Genomic DNA, 26,933 nt, shown 5'->3' on the forward strand with positions numbered 1-26,933 from the left:
CCTTCCCTGCCTGGCTGGAATTAACGCCGGCCCTCGTCTTTATCTCGTCTCCGCTCCCAATCTGTTTCTAATCTGCAGGTTGACATTTCATCCGATGCTATCGCAGGGGGAGGTGGGGAGAGGCGCGGTGGGAGCAGGGCCGGCGTTCCTCTCCCCTCCTGGGGAGACTTCAGGCTGAACATCTCTGCGTGAGGAACGTAATCGAGAGAGGCAGAGGGGCAAACAGGTGGGCAGCGGGGTTCATTCGGAGTCGGAAGACCCAAAGCAGGCTCCAGCATAACGTTAAAAAAAAATCTCTCTGGTTCAGAATCAAACTAGGACTGCATTCGGGGAGGGTGAAGCCAAAGCTTTCTTCCTGAGATGCTAACTTTCTACATGAAGAGAGATTTTTTGGGGGGATGTTCAAAAGTCATCCTTGGTGTAATGAAAGAGTAGCCCAATCCCAACAGATCTTAGAAGCTAAACAGGGTCAGTATTTGGAAAGGAGACTGTAAGGGTTGTGTCCCAGGCACAGAAAATGGCAAACCACCCCTGGATGACTCCGTAAGTCCATTGTGGTTTCATGGCAAAACAAAAAGGAGAAGCATGCCTCAGTTTTCATCGACAGAATGTCATTTATGATTATTTATTATCTGAGTTTATTTCCCGCCACTCTCAGCAGAGATAAAAATAAAATTACAACAATTAACAAAAATACAGAATCCAACAAGTAAGTTGGCAAACCAATCCCCCACCTACCCCCACTGGGGACTAGGGGAGAACTGCTGGCCACCACTGTTAAAATGTGGTGGAATGCCTTCCTTTGGGGGCCCCCCCACAGATCTCCTCTCCACACTGGCCTCAACCATAGACCTGGTGGAAGAGCTCCGTCTTACAGGCCCTGTGAAAAGCTGAAAGCTCCTGCAGGGCTTGTAGCTCCTCCAGGAGCTCATTCCACAGAAAAGACCCTGGCTCTAGTTGAGTCCAGGTGAGAAGCTTTGGGGCAGGGAATGACCAATTAGTTGGAACCCGCAGGTCGCAAGACCCTGTGGAGGGCATAGGGCAACAGGCAGTCTTGCAGATATGTGAGTCCCAGACCACGTAAGGCCCTGAAGGTCAGTACCAAGACCTTGAACCTGATCCGGGCTGCAACTGGCAACCAATGCAGCTGCCTCAGCACAGGCTGGATATGGGCCCTCCGAGGTTTTCCTGTAAGGACTATCACAGCTCCATGTTGCACCAGCTGCAAATTCCAGGGCAGGGACAAGGGCAGGCCACCATAGAGCAAGTTACAGAAATCAATCCTGGAAGTTGAAGGGTATAGAAAAGTACACAGAGAGACAGAGGTTCCTTATCCTCACTACCACCTTGTGAGGTAGGCTATGTGTGTGTGAAAGAGGCAGAGATTGTCTCCCTGTCTCCTTTCCCTCTCCATGAAAGAGGCTCTCCTTGGGATGCAGAAGGGGCCAGAGCTTCAATCCCCGTCATCACCAGTTGAAACGACTAGGCAGAAAGAGATGGGAAAGACCACCACGAGAGACCCTGGAGAGCTGCTGCCAGCCAGAGTGGGCAATACTGACTCGGCCAGGGAAGTTCTCCCTTGCCACTGGCTGCCCCGTCCCTTCCATGCTATGTTTCCGTGCCAGAAAAAACCTTTCTAATTTACTCAGGTATTTGGAGTTTAATGTGACTCTTTGGCTAGCTTCTGCCCTTGAGTTTGACTCACAGGAGTTTATTTTATGGCTTTCCTGCTGCTATACAGGACAAGTTATTTATTATCTTCTAGTCCTTTTAGCTGTACGATAATGCTTTTCTTTTTTAAAATCCTCTTGCTGTTTTAATTTCTCTGCATTTCCCCTTTGCAGCATACCGATTGGATGAATTTTAAGCAGCAAAACTGAACATGCATGGAAGTGTCTTAAACTGAATCAGAGCCTTGGTCCCTCAAGGTCAGTATTCTCCACTCCACCCTGGAAGCAGCTCTTCCAGGGTGTCAGGAGGAGGTCTTTCCCATCCCCTCCTGCCCGGTCCTTTTAACTGGAGATGCCGGGGATTGAACCTGGGACCATCTGCGTGCCAAGCAGATGATCCACCCCTGAGCCCTAGCTGAACACATACCCACATGAAGGAACCTTAAACTGAATCATAATCTTGGTCCTCCAAGGTGAGTATTGTCTACTCAGTCCGGCAGCTGCTCTCCAAGGTCTCAGGAAGAAGGCTTTCCCATCAGCTGCTGGGGAACTGAACACCGGACCTTCTACATGCTCATCCGCAGAAACATGACCCTTCCTCAATGCAGACCATTCTGGGAGGCTGAACCTGGCACCTTCTGCATGCCAAGCAGAAGCTCTGTCACGGAGCCATGGCCCCTCCAGACCGCAAGGGGACCATTCCAACTCGATAGAAAACTGTCTGCTTTTAAGCCAAACCTTGAGGCTGGCCATCTTACCTGATAGTGGGCAAGGGTGTTGAGTCTCTTCCAGTCATTCTCAATCTTGGTCGTGAGGTCCTCGTCCTGGAGGATCATTCGAGCCCCGCTCGCCTGCCGCCATTCTACAGAATGGACAAAAATCACAGGTCAGTGATTGGGCCAGTATTAGACTATGCCTGAGCCATCATGTGATCAAGCCCTTCTGATACATTTCCGTCCTTGCAATCTGCCTGATTCTAGACCGACCCAGTGGTTCCTTGTATGGGAAATGAGGTCAGTTGTTAATGATTACTGCCATTGTAATAGTGTACAGTTTTAGAGGTATTTTATGGGGAGATTGTTTTATACTGTTGATATTGCTGTTTTAGTGTTTTGGATTGGATTTGTATTTTACATGCTTGTAAACCACTGAGAGCCAGTTCACTGAGAGCCAGTTCGCTGAGAGCGGTCGTCATACAAATCCAAATAATAAATCCTTATCCATTGTTGTTCCTCTATATATTTGTGAAACAGCCTAGGGGGGTGGGACGTGTCCGGCTGTCCAAGTAGAATAGGGCCAATCAGGGTGCAGCCAGCTTTGCCCTGATTGGCCCTGCCCCTGCAGCTCCCGCCCTCTATCCCTGGACTCCAGCCTCTTTGCTCTCAGTGCCTCAGTGCCTGGAGCCAGCAGCAGGTAAGGAGAGAGGGCCCTGGACAAAGGGTGGAGGGCTTGCTAACGAGGGCCTCTTGGCCTGCTAGGAAGGGCCTGTTTACGAGGGCCTCTTGGCCTGCCAGGGGCCAGGAAAGGAGACCCTTTCAAGGCCTGTTCGTAGGAACGGGCTTTGAAGCTTGTAAATAAATAAGTGGGTAGGATTTTGTTGCACATGGGGGCTTCCCCAGGACATCATCAAAACTAGGACTTGGGTTATGAAAAAAAGCTGGAATGTCTCTGAGCATGTCCAGAATGCTTTTGCCATACTACCCATAACAATATTCAGTTTGATATTCCTTCAATGATCTCTCCTTCCTAACCAGTGCTTTTATGACTTGTACATGTCCTAACTCTTTGTTTAAGAATCACAGAATCATTGAATCATAGAGTTGGAAGGGGCCTCCAGGGTCATCTAGTCCAGCCGCCTGAAGAATGCAGGAAATTCACAATGACTTGCCCACTCACAGTGACCCCAGTTCAATGTCCAGATGATGCCTCCCACCCCCACCCACCAAAACCCCCCAGGAATCCTGGTCAGCTTTATCTGGAAAAAATTCACCGTCTGGTCCGCATTTCCCTGGGCATGCAAGGAAGGGCCACAAGAGCCAAACACCTACACCCACCCACTCACAATCTCCCTAAGTCCACAGAATCAGCCTCTCCATCATATGGTTCTCCAGTTTAAAAATGTTCAAAGATGGAGAACCCACCACCTCCCGAGGATGCCTGTTCCACTTAGAATCTGCTCTGACTTCCGTATGTTTAGACGGAATCATAGAGTTGGAAGGGACCTCCTGGGCCATCTAGTTCAACCCCCTGCACTATGCAGGACACTCACAACCATATCACTCATCCACTGTCACCTGACACCCCCTTGAGCCTTCACAGAATCAGCTTCTCCATCAGATGGCTACCCAGCCTCTGTTTAAAAATCTCCAAAGATGGAGAACCCACCACCTCCTGAGGAAGCCTGTTCCACTGAGGAACCACTCTGTCAGGAACTTCTTCCGGATGTTTAGACGGAATTTCTTTTGAATTAGAATCATAGAATCATAGTTAGAAGGGACCTCCTGGGTCATCTAGTCCAACCCCCTGCACTGTGCAGGACACTCCCAACCCTCTCGCTCCTCCACTGTCCCCTGCCACCCCCCTGAACCTTCCCAGAACCAGCCTCTCTGTCAGATGGCTCTCCAGCCTCTGCTTAAAAACTTCCAAGGAAGGAGAACCCACCACCTCCCGAGGAAACCTGTTCTACCGAGGAACCGCTCTAACCGTTCTCTACATCTGTTTTCGATTGTTTCAATGATGTGCGTTTGAGACGGGAGGCTAGATTTTAATGGTTTTAAAATGTGGTTTCATCCCATCTGTTTCAAATTGCTAGCTGCCTTGGTGGCCGTTGCAAGGGCACAAAACAAGATGCAAATTTTGCGGATAAATGACAAGAGCAACAGCACTAAAACGAAAGATGATCACACGTTTATTTAATGCCGTTTTAAAAATTCCTGTATTTCCGCCAAGTTGCTAAGGGCGGAAAATTTTATTCTCCCATCTCCAGTCTATCCTCACAACACTGTGAGGCACGTTGTACACATGCAAAGACACAAAGCTGTCTTATCCACCGTCTACTCTTTGGAATCTCAGCCAGTGGAGAAATAGAAACCACCTCTGCAATCTCCCAAGCTTCTCTCAACATTTCCTGGACTTTTTTCCTGCTGCCAAAAGGAAAGCCCTTTGAGAACTGCTAAGCCTTCTTCTCCTTTCTAAGAAGCAGAACCTGCCTGTCTCTCTCCAAAACAGTGTGCTGACCATCCTGGCTGAGAGGCAGGTAGGAGGGCAGGCGTCTCAGCCCTGAAGGCTGGAGGTTTGTTAGAGAGAACAAAGACCAAAAGACTAGAGATTGCAAACCTCCAGGTGGTGCCTGGAGACTCCTGGGAACTAAAACTGGTTCTGATAAAGGCCTAAGGACAGTCCAGTCTGTCTGATCACAGCAAAGACCTTTGCAACCTGGACAGAGCATGCAATTTTGTGTGATCGGTCCAAGGCACAACAGCCTCCCAGGGTATAGAAGAAGAAGAGTTGGTTCTTCTATGCCACTTTTCTCTATTCGAAGGAGTCTCAAAGCGGCTAACATCTCCTTCCCTTTCCTCTCCCCACAACACCCTGTGAGGTGGGTGAGGCTGAGAGAGCCCTGATATTACTGAAGAAGAAGAGTTGGTTCTTATATGATGCTTATCTCTACCTGGAGGAGTCTCAAAGCGGCTTACATTCGCCTTCCCTTTCCTCTCCCCACAACAGACACCCTGTGAGGTGGGTGAGGCTGACAGAGCCCTGTTGTTGTTGTTGTTGTTGTTGTTGTTGTTGTTGTTGTTATATTTATATTTATTTCCTGCCTCTCCCGACAGGCTCGAGGCGGGTCACAACAACTAACCCCATTAAAATTCCCATTAAAACATAAATCTACTAACATGACGGCTAAAAATCCCATCCCTCCCCCAATTATCAAAGAGGTGAAGAGGAAAGGATAGGGAAAAGCATACACTCCAACTCCTAGGGGAAAGTTATTACTTTCTCAGTGCTGTGGCAAGCCCAAAGTCTCCCAGCTGGATGCATGCAGAGGAGGAGCGGGGAATTGAACCTGGCTTGCCAGATTAGAAGTCCACACTCCTAACCACTACACCAAGTTAGCTCTAAAGCAAAAGGCCCTGCAAAAAGCAAGGGGTCACCTCTTTTCCACAGTGGGCTGCCCTTTTCTTTTGGAGCCAGCGTGGTCTAGTGCAGGGGTAATCAACCTGTGACCCTCCAGATGTTCATGGACTACAATTCCCATGAGCCCCTGCCAGCGTTTGCTGGCTGGGGCTCATGGGAATTGTAGTCCATGAACATCTGCAGGTTGACTACCCCTGGTCTAGTAGTTAAGAGCTGCAGCTTCTGAACTGGTAAGCCAGCTTAGATTCCCTGCTCCTCCACATGCAGCCAGCTGGGTGACCTTGGGCTACTTAGAACTGTTCAGAATATTTTTAAAATAAGCGTTGAATGCTTTTATAGTTATTTGCACATGTATCTTATTGATGTTTGCCGCCCGAAACCTATTCTAGGGAAGGGTGGCCAATTAATCCGATAAATAAACCAATAACTTCTAGGGAGCCCAAATCCTCAACCGTCACCTTTTGTGAAGCAAACAAAGACAACCACACCTGCCGACTCTGTTTGCACTGGAAATGGGGGGACACAAGGCCTGCGCTGCTCATTTTGTGCCGCTCCTGCAATTCCCTTATCGAATAATTAAACTGCATTTGCAAAACCCATGCCTGGCTTTTGCTACCCAGCTCAGAGCAGCAGACGCTGATCAAACGGCAAACCAGAGGGGGGACGGGACGGTCGCCTGGCCTGCTGTAGAACAGAAGCAAAGGGAACTGCCGCAAGAGACAGCCCCTGGCTTCATCTCGGTCTCCCTCTCGGAGGCTGACGGCAAAGGGAATGACTGGCTGGCTGACTCTTTCTCAGCATGCAGGAGCTGGGGCTGGTGGACCGTGGGAGCTCCGGCTGCTGGCCACAGGGAGGGGAGAATGTGAACGGTGCAGAAATACCAGGTGCCAGTTTCCTTTTTGCAAGATATTGCATCTGAAATCATCCTTGGCCAAAACTCTCTTTGAAGAGCCAAATGACCTTATCTTGTTTCCAAAGCACCGCTAGTGCATTAAGATTCCTAATTCTTCTTTTTTAAATGTACATTTGGCATATTGTTCTCTTTCTTACATTCATTCATTCACTCATGAGTTCCTTCCCCCACATTAATATTAACACCATGACATAAGAAGAGTATTGCTGGCTCAGACCAGTGGTCCATCTAGTCTAGCTTCCTGTCTCACACAGTGGCCAACCAGTTCCTCTGGGGATCCAGCAACAAGGCAGAGAGGCTGAGGCCTTCATTAGAACATCAGGAGAGCCCTGCTGGATCAAACCAGTAATGAGGACCCATCTAGTCCAGCCTCCTGTCTCACACAGTGGCCAACCAGTCCCTCTGGAGGGCCGACAACAGGGCAGAGAGACTGAGGCCTTCGTACAAACATCAGAAGATGTCTGATGGATCAGGCCAGTGGTCCATCTAGTCAAGTATCCTGTCTTACACAGTGGCCAACAAATTCCCCTGGAGGGCCACCAACAGGGCAAAGAGGCGAAGGCCTTCATAAAAACATCAGAACAGCCCTGCTGGATCAGAGCAGTGGTCCAGCCTCCTGTCTCACACAGTGGCCAACCAGTTTCTCTGGATGGCCAAAAACAGAACAGAGGTTGAGGTCTTCCCCTTAGCGACTCTTCCTCTGCATGGCAACTCTGATCTTCCTTGATGGTCTCCCATCCACCTACTAATCAGGGCCAACTCTACTTACCTTCTGAGCTTTGACAAGACAGGCCAGCCTGGGCCATCCAGGTCAAGAGACATGCAGAGTTGGTTGGCCATCACCTGCCTCTATGCTCCAACCCTGGATTTCTTTTCTCTTGGTCTCGGATCCATGTACTAAACAGGGTCAACCCTCCTTTACTTCCAAGCTACGATGACCTTGAGCAGTCAGAGCTATCCTAGCTGCTTGGTAAAATACTGCAAAGGCGGAAAAAAGCAATCCTTGAGCACGGTGCTCAATGCGCAAGAGGGCAGAGCACATCTGCAAAACTCACACCCAAGGCATCTTGACGCCACTGAGAATACAATCGCACCGGGACTGCTTGGGTGCAGTGTTCCATTGTTGCACATATGGGTGCCAGTGACACGCCGTGCGGGGGCGATACAATTGAACCTAAGGAAGTGAAATCTATAGTGTGCTGTACGTGCTCCTTTATGAAGAATCCTGCTATTTAAACTTCATTCAGAAGGGGGGGGGAGTAAACTCGGGGAACAATAAAAAATAGAGCAGGAGAAATCCGCTCGCTCTACAAAGGACGGGTGCTGAGAGTACCGAACATGCGATGCTTCTGGTTTCCTTGGGGTGGTTTCTTTGTTCTCCCAGACAAAAAGTCTTTTCGCCTCTTCTGCCTGCTGTTCAAGCAACTCCAGGCCCCGTTTAACTGGCTGATGCGTCAGCACGTTCTCCTTCCAGCAGATGGGTCCGTTAGCGCAAGGGTGCTTCCGAGAGAACACGGCCCTTCCGAGGCCCAGCCGCGCCAGCGACCCTGTGGAGCGTAGACTTAATTGCCCCTAACTAGGGTTGCCCCTTTCTGGGTGGCACCGGAAGATCTTCTGCTAGATCAGCCTTTCTCAACTTCTTTACCCTTGCAAAACTGCTGAAGCATTCTTCGGGCGTCGAGAAACCCCAGGAAGGGTACGATGGTGCAGAATGTGGTTGGGAAGCAGAGCTGTGGACATGCCCATCCTGGGTCCCTTCCCTTCCCACCCCCTCCAGCTTGGTGTAGTGGTTAAGAGTGCGGACTTCTAATCTGGCGAGCTGGGTTTGATTCAGGCATCGTACCTGAATGAGGTCTGATGGGAGAGGGGCGGGTATAACGCCATGGAGTCCACCCTCCAAAGCAGCCGTTTCCTCCCAGGAAACTCATCTCGGTCATCCAGCAGAAGACCTTCAGGTGCTGCCCAGAAGTGACCCCCCTACTTCTCGTCCGTGCTGCTGGACCCCACAGGGTCTAGATCAGGGGTAGTCAAACTGCGGCCCTCCAGATGTCCACGGACTACAATTCCCACGAGACCCTGCCAGCATTCGCTGGCAGGGGCTCATGGGAATTGTAGTCCATGGACATCTGGAGGGCCGCAGTTTGACTACCCCTGGTCTAGATCGAATGAGCTACCTCCCTTCTTCAAGCCCCATCGTTCCATGTTCTGTCCTCAATTCCTCCAGTTATTTTCCAACTTCGAGAAGGCAACCTTACCCCCTTTATATAGATTGCAAGCAAATTTTTGTCCCATGTCCCTTTGGACCAACACCAGTTTCCGGCTGCTGAATTTCTCATTGTTGGAAGGGACCTCTAGGGTCATCTAGTCCAACCCCCTGCACAATGCAGAAAACCCACCAGCCCACCACAGTGACCTCAATGCCATGCCCAGTTTATGCCCCCCCCCCACCATAATCTCTGGCTGGTTTGACCTGGAGGAAATTTGCCTCCTGACCCCAAAGTGGCGATGGGCATTTCCCTGGGCATGCAAGGAAGGGCCACAAGAGCCAAGCACCGACACAGTCCCTTCTGCCCACCCACTCAACACTCTGCCTAAGCTCATAGAATCAGCATTTCTGTCCGGTGACTATTGAGCCACTGCTTAAAAACTTCCAAAGAAGGATCCGTGAGGAGGTGGGAGTGAAGACGTGAGAAGGAGATGCATCCCCAGGAGGAGAAGAACCAGCTTGGCGTAGCAGTGAATACTGATCGCATTAGTCCTGGGTGGCCCAGGTTCGAATCCCTACTTAGGCCCTGGGACCATGCCTGGTGACCTTAGGCTGGTCATGTTCCCTCACCGGGGTTGTTGTGAGGATTCAGTGGTCAGGAAGAGGACGATGTAAGGAGCTCGGGGTCCCTGTTGCTGAGAAGGGTGGGACATCAGTGGGCTAAATAGAGATGTTGACCCCAGAGGCGTTTCTGTTAATCCCCATTGCTAAGTGAAAACATCTGGCGTCTCTGCACTGCCTGCTTTCGACCCCTCTCGCCCACAGGTCAGCGTGGCCTGCTACACAAGGGCTCCAATCCAATTGGACACGCTTCTACCTTCAGGAAAGAGGAAGGCAGCTTTTTTGGGGGGGAGGGAGGGGCAGGGGAGGAAATCCCATTAACTTTATCTTGCCTCACCTCAGAAGCGGTAAATGCTCGCTCAAGAGATGGGCTGCTGGGAACACACTCCGGCTGGGAGATGGTGTATCTCTATAGCGCATGCAGCAAAGGGCGGGGGAGAGAGAAAAAGGAAATTCTGCACGCTTCAGACAAAAGGAGGATTTGCTGGAATTAATCCCTCCTGGCATGGAGGAGTCAGGATGACATTCAGGTCAGGAGACCGCCAGGAACGTGTCCCTGTCCGGGTCCTGGTGGCGGGTGCTTGGGATGGACTGGAGAAGTGGGGTCCATCAAGGAGACACAAATGGTCAGCACCATGGACAGAGCATGCAGTGCTCCATGCAGGTAGTGGTGCTCCATGCGTCCGAGCTAGTGGTTTTAATGGAAAACCAGAAATAGGTTACCATCATCCGGGACTAGGCCCGGGAACCAGGGGAAGGGGGGACCCGATCTAATACCCCGGGGCCCCAATCTGTACATAACCACACGGCCCTCTGAAGCTTCCACCACCTGCTCGTCATCTTTGGGACAACTCAGGCAGCTCTATGGCTGCAAAGGAGAAATGGCCGAACCTTCCTCAAGGCCTCTCCGAACCGTCTCTGCCCATGAGCCCGGAGGAAGTACAGAATTGGTAAGGAATAGCTGGTGAAACACCAACTTCCAATTCCCTGATCCATCGAAGATCGCTTGCCCTTTTCCCAGCCACTATCCTCAGCTTGCCGGGATGCCATTCCTGGAGTTTCAGATCCCCCCACGGTTGTCTTTGCAAAAGCAGCCTCTGCTTTGAGCTGGAGAAGATAAGGAGGCCTTCTGACATGCGATTCCACCAAATTGAGGAGTCCCCTAAACGGCCTGGGAAGATCAGTGAGGGGAAGCTGCCCCACCCTCCACCGCTGTGCTGCTAACCTGCATCTTGCAAAACTGAAATCATTCATTTGATTCCATTCGCTTTTTCCTCCCCCTCGGAGCAATTCCGAGGTCTCTCTCTGGGCAAGGAACACAGAGGAGGTCTCTGTCGGTGCCTGGGATAATGGAGCTCGCCTGCCCAGGTGAACTGAACCGTAAAATTGCAACCAGAGAATTGTGCCCAGTTCCTGTGCTCAGAGAAAACGCCAGCTGTCCTGGAGCGCTTTCGGCTTGCTCTGCGGATCGAGGGCCCCGTCCTTCCTTCGCTATCGGATATCACCGAGTGCCGAAAAGGACTTTCTCTGCCGCAAATCCCCTGGCCAGACCGGGCTACAGAGATAGCCGTTCAGCACAAACAGTTTGCATTCATTATTCCGGACCCAGAATGGGTGGCCTGGTTGCAAAACATTTCCCATCACAAAGGGCTCCTTTGGTTTTTAAAGCATTTTGTGAATGCAAAGTCCACTTGAAGAAGAAGAAGAAGAAGAAGAAGAAGAAGAAGAAGAAGAAGAAGAAGAAGAAGAAGAAGAAGAAGAAGAAGAAGAAGAAGAAGAAGAAGAAGAAGAAGAAGAAGAGTTGGTTCTTATATGCCGCTTTTCCCTACCCAAAGGAGGCTCAGAGCGGCTTACAGTCGCCTTCCCATTCCTCTTCTTGGTTTATTTGCTCCAGTTATGTTCCATCTTTCTCCCTGGTGGGACCCTGCCGCTGTTCTCTCCTTGGTTTTATCCTCCCAAAAACACTTTGGCTGAGAAGGTGTGGCTGGCCCAAGATCTCTCAGCCAGCTTCCATCGCTGAATGAGGATTCAAACCTGGGTGCCCCAGGTTTCCATCAACCCGCATTCAGGTGGGCGGCCATGTTAGTCTGTCTGTAGCTGGAGAAAAGAGGAGGAGTCTCTACTCAGATGGACAATGGCTCTCCTGGGTCTCAGACAGGGGTCTTTCCCACCACCAGGTCCTTTTTCACTGGAGATGCTGGGGATTGAACCTGGGACCTTCTGCATGCCAAGCAGAGGCGGTACCACAGAGCCATGATTCCTTTTGCCCATCAGAGCTTCTGATTGGCCACTGGCCATCTGGCAGAGATGGCCAGATGAGTGTTTCTTCACCAACGCGATATGTATATTTATTTTGTGCCTGCGCAAGGCAATATTTTGGAATAAGGCGTTCATTCCAAAAAGCATCCTGTGATACAGAACCCCTACTTCAGATCCTGAAGAACTACAACCAGTGATATACGTAATCTCATTCCCTGGCCCCACCTCCTGAGACAACCATTTTGTGGCAGCCATTTTGTTGCTGTGGTCTCTCCCCTGTATCAGAATTCTAAAGGTACCCAGAAGCTCAAAAAGGCTGGGGTGGGGGGGGCGTGATATAGAGATAGGCTGGAATTGGGTTTTCATAGAATTGTAGAGTCGGAAGGGACCTCCTGGGTCATCTAGTCCAACCCCCTACAGAATGCAGGAAATTCACAACTACCTGACCACCCACAGGGACCCCAGTTCCATGCCCGGATGATCCTCCACATGAAAAAAAACCCAAGAATCCCTGGCCAGAAAATTCACATACTGATCCCAATGTGGTGATGGGCATTTCCCTGCGCCAAGCTCGAACACAATCCCTTCCTGCCCACCCATTCACAATCTGCCTAAATTCATAAAATCAGCCTTTCTGTCAGATGACTCTCTAGCCTCTGCTTAAAAACATCCAAAGATGGAGGACCCACCACCTCCCAAGGAAGCCTGTTCCACTGAGGAAATGCTCTAACTGTCAGGAACTTCTTCTGGATGTTGAGACGGAATTTAGAATCATAGAATAATAGAGTGGAAGGGACCTCCTGGGTCATCTAGTCCAACCCCCTGCACTATGCAGGACACTCACAACCCTCTCACTCACCCACTGTCACCTGCCATCCCCTTGAACCTTCACAGAATCAGCCTCTCCGTCAGATGGCTCTCCAGCCTCTGCTTAAAAATCTCCAGAGATGGAGAACCCACCACCTCCCGAGGAAGCCTGTTCCACTGAGGAACCACTCCAGCTGTCAGGAACTTCTTCCAGAGGTTTAGACAGAATTTAGAATCACAGAATTACAGAGTTGGAAGGGACCTCCTGGGTCATCTAGTCCAACCCCCTGCACTATTCAGCTCACAACCCTCTCGCTCATCCACTGTCACCTGCCACCCCCTTGAGCCTTCACAGAATCAGCCTCTCCGTCAGATGGCTCTCCAGCCTCTGCTTAAAAATTTCCAAAGAAGGAGAACCCACCACCTCCCAAAGAAGCCTGCCCTGCTTTGCTTCCAGTTGCCCCAGCCCAAGCCACGTGCAACCGGAAGGAAACCTGACAGCCCCCAGGCTGGGTGTGAACTCACCCACAGCCTCCTTGAACGCCTCCCTCCCTCCATCCGTTCGGACGCTCACGTACCTAGATCCATGTCGGCAGCTTTGGGCCGGTGAGAGCAAGGGACGTTCTTGAAGATGGCGTCGAGGATCTTCTCCTTGATCTGGTTGATGGTGTCGCAGTTCAGGACCTTCACTGGGATCTCGGGGCTGTTCACGTTATCGGGGTTCACGCAGCTCAGGACCTGCATGGGAGAGGCGAAGGAGAGGAAGTACGGAGAGGGCAAGTTGAGCGCAGGTTCTGATGCAGAACAGCCAAAAAGAGCCTTTATGAGTTGGCTTTGGTATTCTCTGGTGTGGTGGTGGTGGAAAGGGCTGTCAAATAAGGTAGAATGCATATTGAAGTTGCCAGCTTTCCGCAGTACCCGGGTGTTTCATCGGAGGATCCCACCGCTATGCTGATTAGATCCGGCCCTTGCTCTTATTAAACTATACTATAAGAGAACTGACCCTTGAACTGAATGGGGGGGGGGAGGAGTGAGGGTTAGGGAACCTATAAGATTGATTTGCCGTCTAATTGTGACAATTTGTAATTGTTTTTATGGGATGTTTTGTGGATAGCTCCCTTGCTGGCATTCTACCTTCATAAGTGCCTCCTAATTATTTGGGCTTTTAAATCCCTCCTTTTAAAATAAAATTTCCTGCTTATGTAGATCTCTTTGTGTGCTTACGCTTTCAGGGACATGGAAAGACGCACTCCCTGGCTTCCTCACCTTGCTGCTGAACTGACACATCTGCAAAACTCACCTGCTTATTCCCTTCTTCTGCAAATTTAAAAAGTACCCCCTCTAATCCGTCATCCAAATAATTTTTAAATATGTTGAACAACACAGGCCCCAGGACAGATCCGTGGGGTACTCTACTTGTCACTCTTCTCCAAGAAGATGCTGAGCCATTAACAAGTACCCTCTGGGTACAATCTGTCAACCAGTTATCGATCCACCTGACAGAATTAGATTTCATACCACATTTTACCAACTTGTCAACAAGAATAACATGTAGAACTTTATCAAAAGCTTTACTGGAATCCAGATAAACTATGTCCACAGCATTCTCCTGATCCAGCAAGGTAGTCACTTTCTCAAAAAAAGAGAAAAGGCTGGTCTGACATGACTCGTTCTTGTGAAACCCGTGCTGAGTCTTAGAAATCACAGCTCTCTGTTCCAGCTGCTCAAGGACCAACTGTTTGATGTTTCCCCCCCAAATTCCCAGGGAAGCCTGTTCCATTGAGCTCTAACTGTCAGGAACTTCTTCCAGATGTTTAGACGGAATTTCTTTTGCATTAATTATATCCCATTAGTTCTGGTCCGTCCCTCCAGGGCAAGAGAGAACAACTCAGCTCCATTCTCTATAACACCCTTTCAAATACTTGAAGATGGGTATCAGATCCCCTCTCAGTCGCCTCCTCTCCAGGCTAAACAGACCAAGCTCTCCCAACCTTTCTGCATATGTCTTGGTCTCCAAACCCCTCACCATCTTTGTTGCCCTCCTCTGGACACGCTCCAGTTTGTCTACATCCCTTCAACCGCGATGCCCAAAACTGAACACAGGACTCCAAGGGAGGCCGAATCAGAGCGGACTAAATTCCATCTACGAATGGACCTCGCTGTCTAAAAATGCATTCTTATATTGAAGTGGAACCTCCTTTCCCATAATTTGAACCCAGTGCTCCTAAGCTATGCTCATTTTCTTGTGGGGAGGGGGGAACACAACAAACTCCTTTAAATAATGTGAGAATTTGCTTAACATTTTAGATTTACTTTAAAGTCGTATCCTTTGCATTTAAACCCTAGCAGCAGTTTGTTTTGTGAATTGCTTTCCTTTTCCTGTTGCCAAAACCTGCCTAAGGTTGAACCTTCTCTAAGTAGCCCTGGTCTCCGGTAACCACCCGCAGATCCAGCGATAACCTGACAGTTTGAACCCCAGGTTTGCCCTTGATTTGCTGGGTGCTGCCTGAATTCCTTCTGGAGGAGGGCCTAGTATTTTTGAAGGGGGGACCCTATTACCCAGCCCGGTGGCATCTACGCCCAAAGGGAGTTTCTAATTCTTTCCAACTGAGCAAGCAGACCCAGACAGGGAGACTCACCCTCTCCCTCCCAATCTAATTACTCAAGGATACGGCAGGGCTTTTTAAAAATTACCTCCCGCTCTGGCATCTGGCAGGTTAAAGGTTCCCTTAATGAGGGAGGCCTTTGGCTCCACGCCAAGATCTGCCGCTCCCCCTCCAAGCAAAGCCAGTCCCCTCCCCACCTCTTAAAACAACTAAATGCAAACAGATGTGGGGCTCCCTCAAATTCTTCAGCCCAAATGGAGACTTGGCTGCCAAGGCAAAAGTATTTATTGGACGCTCCGACTTTCATTTTTCTTTTTTCACCTGAGTGGCGAAATGCGATCCGGAGACTGAGGAGGTACGTGCCCCTCCCGCTCTTTGTAGCCGAGGTGAATTGGAGGTGGACACGTTTTGGGGGACCTCAGGGTCTCCCCCTCTCAACAGAGGTGTTTAGAAGGGCTTTTCCTGCACAGGGAAAAGGGCACCAAGGGCACAAAATGGTTTTACAGACTTGCAGACCGCCTTGACGGTCTGCAACCTGCATATCTGAGGGACCACTCGTCTGACTATGTCCCCTGGAGGACGATGCTGTCAACAAAGGCCAACTGACTGGTAGTCCCCAGGCCCAAGGAAGTGCGACTGGTCCTGACCACGGCCAGGGCCTTCTTGGCTGATTCTGCTGGAATAGGCAATGTCTGGTGTACAAAGTTAAGAAGAGAAGAAGACCCTGAAGGGGGCAGCAAGAAGACTGTTAGATAGGTCAGAGTGTTCAGGACCTTTTTACCCTTTTAAGTGTGCTTTCTTGTCTGTCCTTAGACTGATACTCTTAGGGCAAGTTTGGTGTAGTGGTTAGGGGTGTGGACTTCTAATCTGGCATGCCGGGTTCAATTCTACACTCCCCCACATGCAGCCAGCTGGGTGACCTTGGGCTCGCCACGGCACTGATAAAACTGTTCTGACCGAGCAGTGATATCAGGGCCCTCTCAGCCTCCCCTTCCTCACAGGGTGTCTGTTGTGGGGAGAGGAAGGGAAGGCGAATGTAAGCCACTTTGAGACTCCTTTGGGGAGAGACAAGCGGCATATAAGAACCGACTCTTCTTCTTCAGTAATCTCAGGGCTCTCTCAGCCTCACCCACCTCACAGGGTGTCTGTTGTGGGGAGAGGAAGGGAAGGCGATTGGAAGCCGCTTTGAGACTCCTTTGGGTAGAGAAAAGCGGCATATAAGAACCAACCAGTAATATCAAGGCTCTCTCAGCCTCACCCACCCCACAGGGTGTCTGTTGTGGGGAGAGGAAAGGGAAGGCGACTGTAAGCCGTTTTGAGCCTCCTTCGGGTAGAGAAAAGCGGCATATAAGAACCAACTCTTCTTCTTCTATTTCTTCACGGAGGCTTCTCTGCCTCTCCTTTAGGTAGCCATGTAGAGAGCAGACGCTATCCTCTCTCTCTCTCTGCACTATCACGGTTATCCTTCTATGAATAAACCTTTTCCCTCCTTTAGCCTAAAATATAGCGTGAGCATATCTATGACTTATCAGCCCTGCTAACAGATTCCTGGTGGAATCAGCTCCTGGAGAACATCAGGGCTCTGAGAGAGCTAGCACAGTCCCACAGTTCTTGCAAGGCTGGAGTTCTTCTGCTGGGCATATGGTTGAGGCCAGCATGTCCGGAAGATCAGAACAGAATGTGGGCTTCCACAACAGGTCCGGGGGCTACAGGAAGCCCGCAAGCAGAGACACCACAGATATCTAAGGTTAGCTTTTTAACAATTTTACTGTCTTTTACTGGTTTTCTTTCATAATATTGTATGCCATCCAGAGCTGACAGGTTCAAGAGGGGCGGCATATAAATTTGAATGAATGAATGAATGAATGAATGAATGAATGAATGAATGAATGAATGAATGAATGAGAAGTACAAAAAAGCTGGAATGCCCATTGTCATGTTTGCCAAGACAAAAATGACCTGTTTTTCCCCACTCTTCTAGCAGGCTCTGCATTGTGGAAGAAGCCAAAAATCGTCTGGCTTTATCAGTTCATTACAATACGAAAAAGGAAGAAAGGTTCAAAACATATACAGAGAAAAACAGAACCTTTCCAAGGCAATTGGTACAATAAATTTTATATGTCAATAATTTTTTAAGGACCAACCAAAACGGTTTCTAGATATACTCCGTTTTCACAATTTTTCTTCAGTGGTTGATTCCTTAATACTCTCCATCAACCAATTTATATATATATAGATAGGCCACCGGCTCTGTAAAGTATTGTGGGGAATGTCAGTCAAATGTCAAATGTTTGTGAAATTGTGAAAACGGAGTATATCTAGGAACTGTTTTGGTTGGTCCTTAAAAAAATTATTGATATATAAAATTTATTGTACCAATTGCCTTGGAAAGGTTCTGTTTTTCTCTTTATCAGTTCATTGGCAGCAAAGAGGGCCTGGGCAGGGCAGAAATCAATCCCCCCTGAAGACATGTGGGGGATGTCCCTTTGATGCCTCATTAACACCTCGCTTGCCCCCATTAAGACCCCCACGTTGGGCTTTCACCAAAGAGCCCTTTCCTCCAAGGGCATCCAGGGAGCATGTTTGTAGCTCTGAGATGTCAACGGATATTAACTGATTAGGCTGTTAGTACAAGGACAAGGGAGTGGGGGGGGGGCGGTGGGGGAGGGAGGGGGGAGACCACCCAGCCCGTTCCGAGACAGTGACATGCTCGAGACACTTTGGACAGCTTCTCTGCTCCGCCACCCCTCCCTGCCTCCTTGTCAAGTGCTTCTGGCAGCCCCGCCATGACCTCTGGACTCTGAGCATCACTTGACTCAACAAATGTGAAAAGGGGATAAGGAGGGGGGGAGGGCCGAGGGGGGGGTCTCTGTTTCCAGCATTGGTAGGGTCCTTCCCATGGTCTGTCACAGGGGTAGTCAAACTGCGGCCCTCCAGATGTCCGTGGACTACAATTCCCATGAGCCCCTGCCAGCATTCGCTGGCAGGGGCTCATGGGAATTGTAGTCCATGGACATCTGGAGGGGTGCAGTCAGATAATTAGAGGGTCTGAAGGTCAAAAGGTGGTGTAGGGACTGCCGTGATGAAGGGGCTGTTTTGTCCCTTTCTTACATTAATCTTTGATCTATTATTATTATTATTATTATTATTATTATTATTATTATTATTATTATTATTATTATTATTATCTATCAGCAGATCCCATTCTCTGCTTTTTTGTGTGGTTGCTTTCTAGATTTGTTTGAGAAGTTTATGCGTTATATGCTTTTCTACACCGTTCGTGGAATCATAGAGTGAGAAGGGCCCTCATGGGTCATCTAGTCCAACCCCCTGCACTATGCAGGGACACTCACAACCCTCTCGCTCACTGTAACCCACCTCCCCACCCCCCAATTGATAGGGGAGGTGTCAAAGGAGCAGCCCCGCAAGCCCGAACTGGCCCATCGAGGGCTCTTATCCAGCCTGTGAGCAACTGGTCATGACCTTTCTTGCCTTGAATGTGCACAGCTGGCTGGTCTCTTCTTGCTCTGTGGCAATCCTGTGAGCACAGCAATCCAGCCACAGGGGTTGGGCTGCCAGGGCTGCAGCTGCACCCAAAACGGAGCATGGCTTGCTACCTCCCCTGTCTTCCATTGGCCAGGAAGCTGGGGAGCACAAAGGCCTTCTCTGCCCCCTCCCTGGCTTACTTTCCACAGCTCTTCCTCCTCTTACATGCCCAGAAGTGCCATGAATGAGGCCGGGGGTAGGGAAGACCAGGATTGGCTCTCAATGGGGGGAGCGCTCTCTATTGGGGGAATGACCCCCAGTGGGGGCCAATGGGGAGCTTAGTTCATGTGCTGTCCGCACATGACCCCAGCATTATCTTGGCTAAAGATCTGAACATATGACGGACACTGCTGAAATACATATGATCGCTGATGCACATCCTACCCTATGCCCTTTGCACCCAACTTCTTAAGAGCATAGTAAGTCCACAGCACCCTGATTGGGATGGCCCCTTGAATTTCCTACCTTGTGCAGGGGGGGTTGGACTAGATGACCCTGGAGGTCCCTTCCAACTCCATGATTCCTTGATCCTTCACCATGACTAGCCAGAACTAGAAATTTGCAAGCCAGAATCTCATCAGGGAAGGGAGAGCTGAGTCCCTCATCAAGAGCATCTGCATCTTGTGACGATGAGACAAATGATTTAAAGTGAAACGCTGCTGATACTGTTATCCTGGGTATACAATATTCCATTCACAGACTTTGAACTAACTTCTTTGTGCGGCCAGAAAGGAAAAGGGAAGAGAGCCACTGAAATGCCCCCTTCACGTCCTTTAATCTCCGGCCGGAGTGGATCTCCCTGAATCTGGTGAAGATGCTTATCGGACCAGATTTGCCTGCTCTTCAGACTTAAGCCGGGGAAAGCTGATTAACATCAAACAGTGAGGAGTGATGGAGGAAGGCCTTCTTTGTGCATTCAAGAGCCTCAAAGGAATGGGAAGAGGGGGGGAGCCTCTCTTTATTTGCCAAAAGATGCTTCCCGGCCTTTGCACAGCCAGCCTGCATCAGAATGCCCATGTTAAATCAAGGAGTCTGCACGGAACTTCTCCTGTGTGAGCCCCATTAATGCAAGCAGGAGCTCTGCAAGGGGCCAAATTGCCCAGCCGTCACCCAAGAGCACCCTGACACTGGCTTCATGCTCCTACGGAACACTGCCGCCAGAGAGTTTCTTGTCCTTTTCAGGCCACTGACCAGCAACTAACAAAATCCTTGGTCAAAGACCACGCAAAGAGCAATTTCTGCAGGAGACGGCAGAACCTGACTTCATTCAGAACAAAGAACTCCCCCGTGCCCCAGTCGAATAGGAATATAGGATTCTTATCTCACTCTGGAGGCTAATTTGGGGGGCACAGGCATTTCCCTTCTGCCCTAAATTAGGCTGATGACAAAGTTGGCACCTTTAAGGCCAACAAAGTTGCATTCTCTGGGCACAAGCTTTTGTGGGCATGAACATGTAGAGATTCCTTTGGACTCCCATTTTTCCCCGCTGCTTCACATCCACGTGGCTAGCCCCCGTCAGCTGATAATGAAGAAGTAGTGTTGTTTTTTTGTATGCCGCTTTTCTTTACCAGCGGTCTCAAAGCGGCTTACAATCACCTTCCGTTCCTCTCCCCACAACACCCTTTCTGCACAAGCTAGATAATGCACTTCCAATGCACTTTAGAAGCATATTATCCTGACCCCACAACTCACCAGGGTCTTGTAGTCTATCTGCTGCCGGATGAGTTTGTCCTCACTCAGGGAGTAGCGGGCTTCCCCAGTGATGGCGTCGATGGGTCCCTTCTCCATCTGCTGCTTGATGGCGCAGAACAGGGAGAAGAGCGGCTCGCCGGCACATTCCTGCAGGGAGGCAAAGACGAGGAGATGTCACACTAAAATGCTTCAAGGTGGCTCCTCCCACCCACCCATCTTGTCTCTCCAGGATCCATCCACTTCCTGAAGGCTGCCGGATCCCTCCTGAAGCTCTAGGCCATCTAAAGCAGGGGTAGTCAAACTGCGGCCCTCCAGATGTCCATGGACTTGCTGGCAGGGGCTCCTGGGAATTGTAGTCCATGGACATCTGGAGGGCCACAGTTTGACTACCCCTGATCTAAAGTGACAATTTTGTATTTGGAGTCTATCCTGCAATTGGAGCTCTTTTGTCCAGATCAACCAGATTTATTTATTTGTTAATGAATGAATGAATGAATGAATGAATGAATGAATGAATGAATGAATGAATGAATGAATGAAACATTGCTATCCTGCTTTTCCCTTCCTCCCCTCATCGGCCTCACTGGGGGCTAAACCTCATCTTCTGAAATCAAGGGCTCCATAACCTGCCTCAATAGTGGACAAATCCAGTCTGTTGAGTTCAAAACTTCCCTAAGCTTCCCCATGGGCAGAGAAACCCTGTCTCCCGAACAAAGGATTCACTAGCCTACTTCAGTGGCCCTTAAATCCTTTATCTTGAAACAAAGCTTCCCTAACCTTTCTCAATGGCAGTTAAACTCTTTCTTCTGAGACCGAGGCTTCCCTCCCCTACATAGGAACATCAGAAGAGCTCTGCTAGGTCAGATCAGGGGTTCATCTAGTTCAGCATCCTGTCTCACAAAGTGGTCAACCAGTTCCTCTGGAGAGCCAACAGCAGGGCACAGAAACCTTCATAAGAACACAAGAAGAGCCCTGCTGGATCAGACCAGTGGTCCACCTAGTCCAACATCCTGTCTTACACAGTGGCCAACCAGTTCCTCTTGAGGGCTAACAACAGGCCACAGGCAACAGCATAATAATAGCCTGCTGGGGTCAATCTACTCCAGCATCCTGAGAACATCAGTAGAGCCCTGATGGGTTAGACCAGTGGTCCATCTAATCCAGCATCCTAAGAAAACAGGAAGATCCGTGCTGGATCACAACAATGGTCCATCTGGTCCAATATCCTAAGAACACCAGAAGAGACCTGCTGGGTCAGACTAGATGTCTTATCTAAGTCCAGCATTTTTAGAAAACCAGAAGAGCCCTGCTGGATCAGACCAGTGGTCCATCCAGTCCAGCATCCTGTCTCCCACAGTGGGGGACCAATTCTCCAAGAGGGCCAACAACAGGGCATAGAAGACCAGACCTTCTCCTGATGTTGCCTCCTAGCAATGAGATACACTCACCACAGCTAGAAGCCACTGATAGACCTATCCTCCATGAGTCTATCTAGTCTCCTTTCAAAGCTGCCTATTCCTGTGGCCATCATTATATCCTCTGGCATCGAATTCCTATCTCAGAGGTGGCTAAGCCCTGTCTCTGGTCACCAAGCTCCCCCTACCCAGCTCCCTGGCAGCTAAGCCCTGTCTCTGGAAACCAAGAGTGGTCCAGCCTGGCTTCCCGGTGGCTCAACACCCTCTGGTTAGAAAACGGCAGTTTAACTGCTTTTTTTGCTCCAGTTCCCATCTGTCCCAAAGTTCCAGTGGCCCTGATTGGCTCTGACCACCTCAGTGGACCTTCCACCTGGGGCTGAAGGGGATGGTTAGCTTCCAGGAACTGGGCAGGGCGCTGACCTGACCCATCAATTTGGATTGCTGGCTGCCAAGTGGTCTCCAAAGGTCTTTTGGGATTGCAGCTGACCTTCAGGTGACAGAGATGGGAAAAATGGCTGCTTTGCAAGGTAAACTCTATGGCAGGGGAGGCCAAATGGTGGCCCATGAATTCCCATAAGCTCCTGCCAGCACAGGATCATGGGAACTGTAGTCCATGGACATCTGGAGAGCCACAATTTGGCCACCCCTGCACCTTTGAAGTCCTACCTGTCCCCGTTGATTCGCCATCTGTCTAATTGTGATAATTTGTCATTGTTTTTATGGGATGTTTTATGGGTTTTATTGTATTTGCGGATGTTGGAAACCGCCACACGACCATTAGAGGACAGCGATATAGAAATCTAAAAATGAATGAATGAATGAATGAATGAATGAATGAATGAATGAATGAATGAATGAACAAACGAACTCCGTCCTCCTCAAGCTCCACCCACCAAAATCTCCAGGAATTTCAACAACCTGCAGCTGACAATCCTACCATTAATCGAACACCATGTAGTGAGTGGGAGGATCGGAACGCAGGTCTCGACGTGACCAGTCACACAATTGCATTGCACTGCTTGCCTGCAGAGTTTGCACGATCTCACAACTGGGTCAGGGCCCATCCTTCCAGCCCACTTCTCGCTTTCCCTTCAGGATTCTCTAAGCGCCTGGCCCACCACTCTAGGAGACAGCGGAAGCTGCAGTGTGGAGTTCCGCCCACCTAGCCGTTTTCTAAAATTAAACTCCAGCCTTGCTTGCTCAGATCTACCTGGTTTCCACTCGTCTCTGTTCTCTGCTCAGCAAGGGAGCTGCCACCGCCCCCGAGCACCAGAGACAGATTGAGCGCAGTGCTATTTTGGGCTATCCAAAGGGATCTCTCCCGTCCGCTTCTCTGTCCCCGAACGTAGCCTGAGATCACTGGGACACAGCACGGTCCTGACCCGAAAGAGTCTTTTATAGCTCTCTTAAGACTTGACATACATTGGAGATAATGCCACACTTCTTCCTTTCCTTTCCTTTGATTATTTTATTTTAAAAATTCCATCCGGAGGAAAAGTTCTGCACAACTCGAAAGCTGATTGTTAGAAGTCATAACAGCGTTTTGGCAGCTCAGTTGGGATGCCAGTTCTGGGCTGGGGAATAACTGGAGATACTGGGGGTGGAGCCAGGAGAGGGGAGGGACCAGAGCCCGCCCTCCCAAGCAGCCATTTCAGTCCTCCTGGACTGAACTGAGATCTAGGTTTCCTGTCTGCTTACCAATGCTGATTTCTCCAGACCAGATGAAGATATTAGCACAGTGACTCACGTAATTTCTGCCTGTCCTGAGTTTTGTTAGCCTCGAGGGTGCTCCTGGACTCTTGCTGTTTTCTAATGCTACAGGCAGATGAACGCAACAACCCATCTTGACCCATCTCTGTGGAAGGCACCGTATTTAGGACGGAAATCCATCAGCCTTGTGAGAAAAGGACAGATGGAGGATGGAGTAGAATTTTTCTCTCTTGCCCCAGAGGGACAGACCAGAATGAATGGGATGAAATTAATTCAAAAGAAATTCCATCTAAACATCTGGAAGTAGTTCCTGCCAGTGAGAACGGTTCTTCAGTGGAACAGGCTTCCTCGGGAGGTAGTGGGTTCTCCATCTTTGGAGATTTTTAAACAGAGGCTGGAGAGCCATCTGACGGAGAAGCTGATTCTGTGAAGGTTCAAGGGGGTGGCAGGTTACAGTGGATGAGCGATAGGGTTGTGAGTGTCCTGCACAGTGCAGGGGGTTGGACTAGATGACCCATGAGGTCCCTTCCAACTCTATTATTCTATGATTCTATGTTTCTAGATGGGCTCACATTCTTGCTGCACCTAAAGAGGTGAGCCGTGACTCACACACGCCCCTCCCCTTCCCCAAATTCTGTTAGCCTTGCAGGGGCTCCTGGTCTCTTGCACTTTTCTACCGTTACAAATCTCGATCCGCTTCCAAAGTTAGCCGTGGTTCCTTGCTCCGCTTCCCATCCTGCGGCTCATCCCAAATTCGCCAGCGCCGCTTCCGTCCTGCCCTGCGCATATCCTTGTGAAGGAAGGCCTTGAAGCCCTCGGCGGCGTCAGGAGCCGGAGCGGACCCCCTCTCCCCCTGCGGCATCTGCCTGCCACTTAATTAGCTTATCTCCCCACAGCATATTGCTGCCTGTGCGGCCGCCGATGTCCCTTATCGGCCAGGTTTTTCAGGCTCAAGGCAAGGGAGACAAGAAGGTGAGCGGGGAGAATAAAATAGCCTATTAAGAGAGCCGAGCTTTTGGCCACTCACCTTCCTCTGTCCTCCCACTTTCCACAGAGGAGAGGGATCTGATACAAAGGATCCCCAACGTGACCTTCTGGGGCCCTTTAAAACTTTCCCTGCCGCAAGAGGTGGCGGGTCAGCGCCGGGAATAATTGAGTCTCTGTGGCATGCTCCTCCCTCACTGATGGGGGCACACCACAAGGCCATGCGCCACGGGACTTAACGGCACGGTTCTTTATTTGCCCGCCACGTAGCCACTGAATTACGGCGACCCGTAGGTCTTTCGAGGCAAGAGATGTCCGGAGCTGGGTTGCCGCTGCCTGCCTCTGCCGTCATGACCCTGGCCTTCCTCGGAGGTCTCCTATACAAATACTCATCTTTGCTGAACCATATGGATAAAGGCCTCTTGTGGCGCAGAGTGGGAAGGCAGCAGACATGCAGTCTGAAAGCTCTGCCCGTGAGGCTGGGAGTTCGATCCCAGCAGCCGGCTCAAGGTTGACTCAGCCTTCCATCCTTCCGGGGTTGGCAAAATGTACCCAGCTTGCTGGGGGGGAAACGGTAATGACTGGGGAAGGCACTGGCAAACCACCCCGTATTGAGTCTGCCATGAAAACGCTGGAGGGCGTCACCCCAAGGGTCAGACATGGCTCGGTGCTTGCACAGGGGATACCTTTACCTTTTTATGTATGAAGGCAAGAGACCTTCAGGGGTAGTTTGCCGCTACCTGCCTCTGCGAAACCACCCTGTTCTTCCTTGGGAGCCTCCCATCCACGTTCGAACCAGGACTGAGTCTGCCTAGCTTTGCAGACAGGAGGAGATTGCGGTAGTCTGGGACATCCAGGTTAGAGCGATGGCACCCATGGCCATTGGGTGGGTTCCTAGAGGGGTAGGCAGGCCTTCAGGTACGTTGGCCACAAACTATCTTTATCATAGAATCCTAGAGTGGGAAGGGGCCATGCAGGCCATCTAGTCCCACCCCCTGCTCAGTGCAGGATCAGCCTCAAGCATCCAGGAGAAGGATCTGTACAGCCCCTGCTTGGAGACGGCCAGTGAGGGGGAGCTCCCCACCTCCGTAGGCAGCCCCTTCCACTGCTGAACTAGACTCCTAGAAGCCTAGAGTGGGAAGGGGCCATGCAGGCCATCTAGTCCCACCCCCTGCTCAACGCAGGATCAGCCTCAGGCATCCAGGAGAAAAATCTGTCCAGCCGCTGCTTGAAGACGGCCAGTGAGGGGGAGCTCCCCACCTCCTTAGGCAGCCCATCCCACTGCTGAAATACTCTGACCCTGAACATTTTTTCCCCCTGGAATCTTGTCAATGCTGTTTTGCCCATTACTGTGGGTTCTCTCCTCTACTGCCAGCTGGAAGCTTTCCCTGCCCTCCTCCAGGTGACAGCCTTCCAAATCCTTCAAAAGAACCATCCTGTCCCCACTCAACCTCCTCTTCTCCAGACTGAACATTCCCGAGTCCCTCAGCCTTTCCTCCTAGGGCTTGGTCCCCTGGCCCCAGATCATCCTCATAACTTTCCTCTGCCCCCACTCCATTATGTCCACGTCCTTTTTGAAATGAGTGTTATTCTCTTCTATTGTTATGTTAGTTTTTATGGTTTAATCATTATGTTGTTAACAGTCCTGAGCCTACTTGACAGTAGGGGCAGTCATAGAAATTAAAATGAATGAATGAATGAATGAATGAATGATTGGATGGATGGATGAATGAATGAATGAATGAAATGGCAATCAGCATTTCCTGGGACATGCAAGAAAGGGCCACAAGAGTCAAGCACCTATATAGTTCCCTTCAATCCTCCTCCACATGCAGCCAGCTGGGTGGCCTACCTTGGGCTAGTCACAGTGCTGTTAGTTCTGCCCTCACAGAGCAGTTCTCTCGAAGCTCTCTTTGCTCTCCCTGCCTCACAGAGTAGGAAGAGGAAGGAAAGGTGTTGTAAGCCACTATGGGTCTCCTTTGGTTCATGAAAAGGAAGGTATATAAAAAAAACAGCTCTTCTTCTAGCCATAGAAAAAAGCAAGAGTCCAGGAGAACCTTAAAAACTCACAAAACGGGTGGTGGGTGAAGGAGATTTTGTGAGCCATTGCTCACTTGTTCAGGTGTTCAGGAAAGCTCTTCCCCTGCTACAGATTTTGTTAGCCTGGGAGGAGCTAATAAGATTCTTGCTCTTTTCTGCTTCATCAGACTGGGGGATACCTATGGCATGAATTAACTCGATCTTGGTTTTAAGGAAGCTTAAAGCAATCCCAATCCATCCTAAAACAACAAGAAGATAGAGAGAGAGAGAGAGAGAGAGAGAGAGAGAGAGAGAGAGAGAGAGAGAGAGAGAGAGAGAGAGAGAGAG

General features: G+C 50.0%; 1 protein-coding gene across 1 annotated transcript in view; it reads right to left on the reverse strand.

Moving 5' to 3' along the window:
• Positions 1–26,933, reverse strand: part of PLXNA4 (plexin A4) — a 472,781-nt gene that overhangs the window by 37,553 nt on the left and 408,295 nt on the right. The window contains exons 24-26 of the mRNA XM_077340351.1: positions 20,458–20,604; positions 13,192–13,351; positions 2,429–2,532 (exon numbers count right to left, since the gene is read on the reverse strand). Coding sequence (XP_077196466.1) covers positions 2,429–2,532; positions 13,192–13,351; positions 20,458–20,604 — 411 coding nt within the window. The remainder of the gene's footprint in view (positions 1–2,428; positions 2,533–13,191; positions 13,352–20,457; positions 20,605–26,933) is intronic.

This window comes from Paroedura picta, chromosome 5 (genome assembly GCF_049243985.1).
Source record: "Paroedura picta isolate Pp20150507F chromosome 5, Ppicta_v3.0, whole genome shotgun sequence".
In the NCBI taxonomy this organism is placed as follows: Eukaryota; Metazoa; Chordata; class Lepidosauria; order Squamata; family Gekkonidae; genus Paroedura; species Paroedura picta.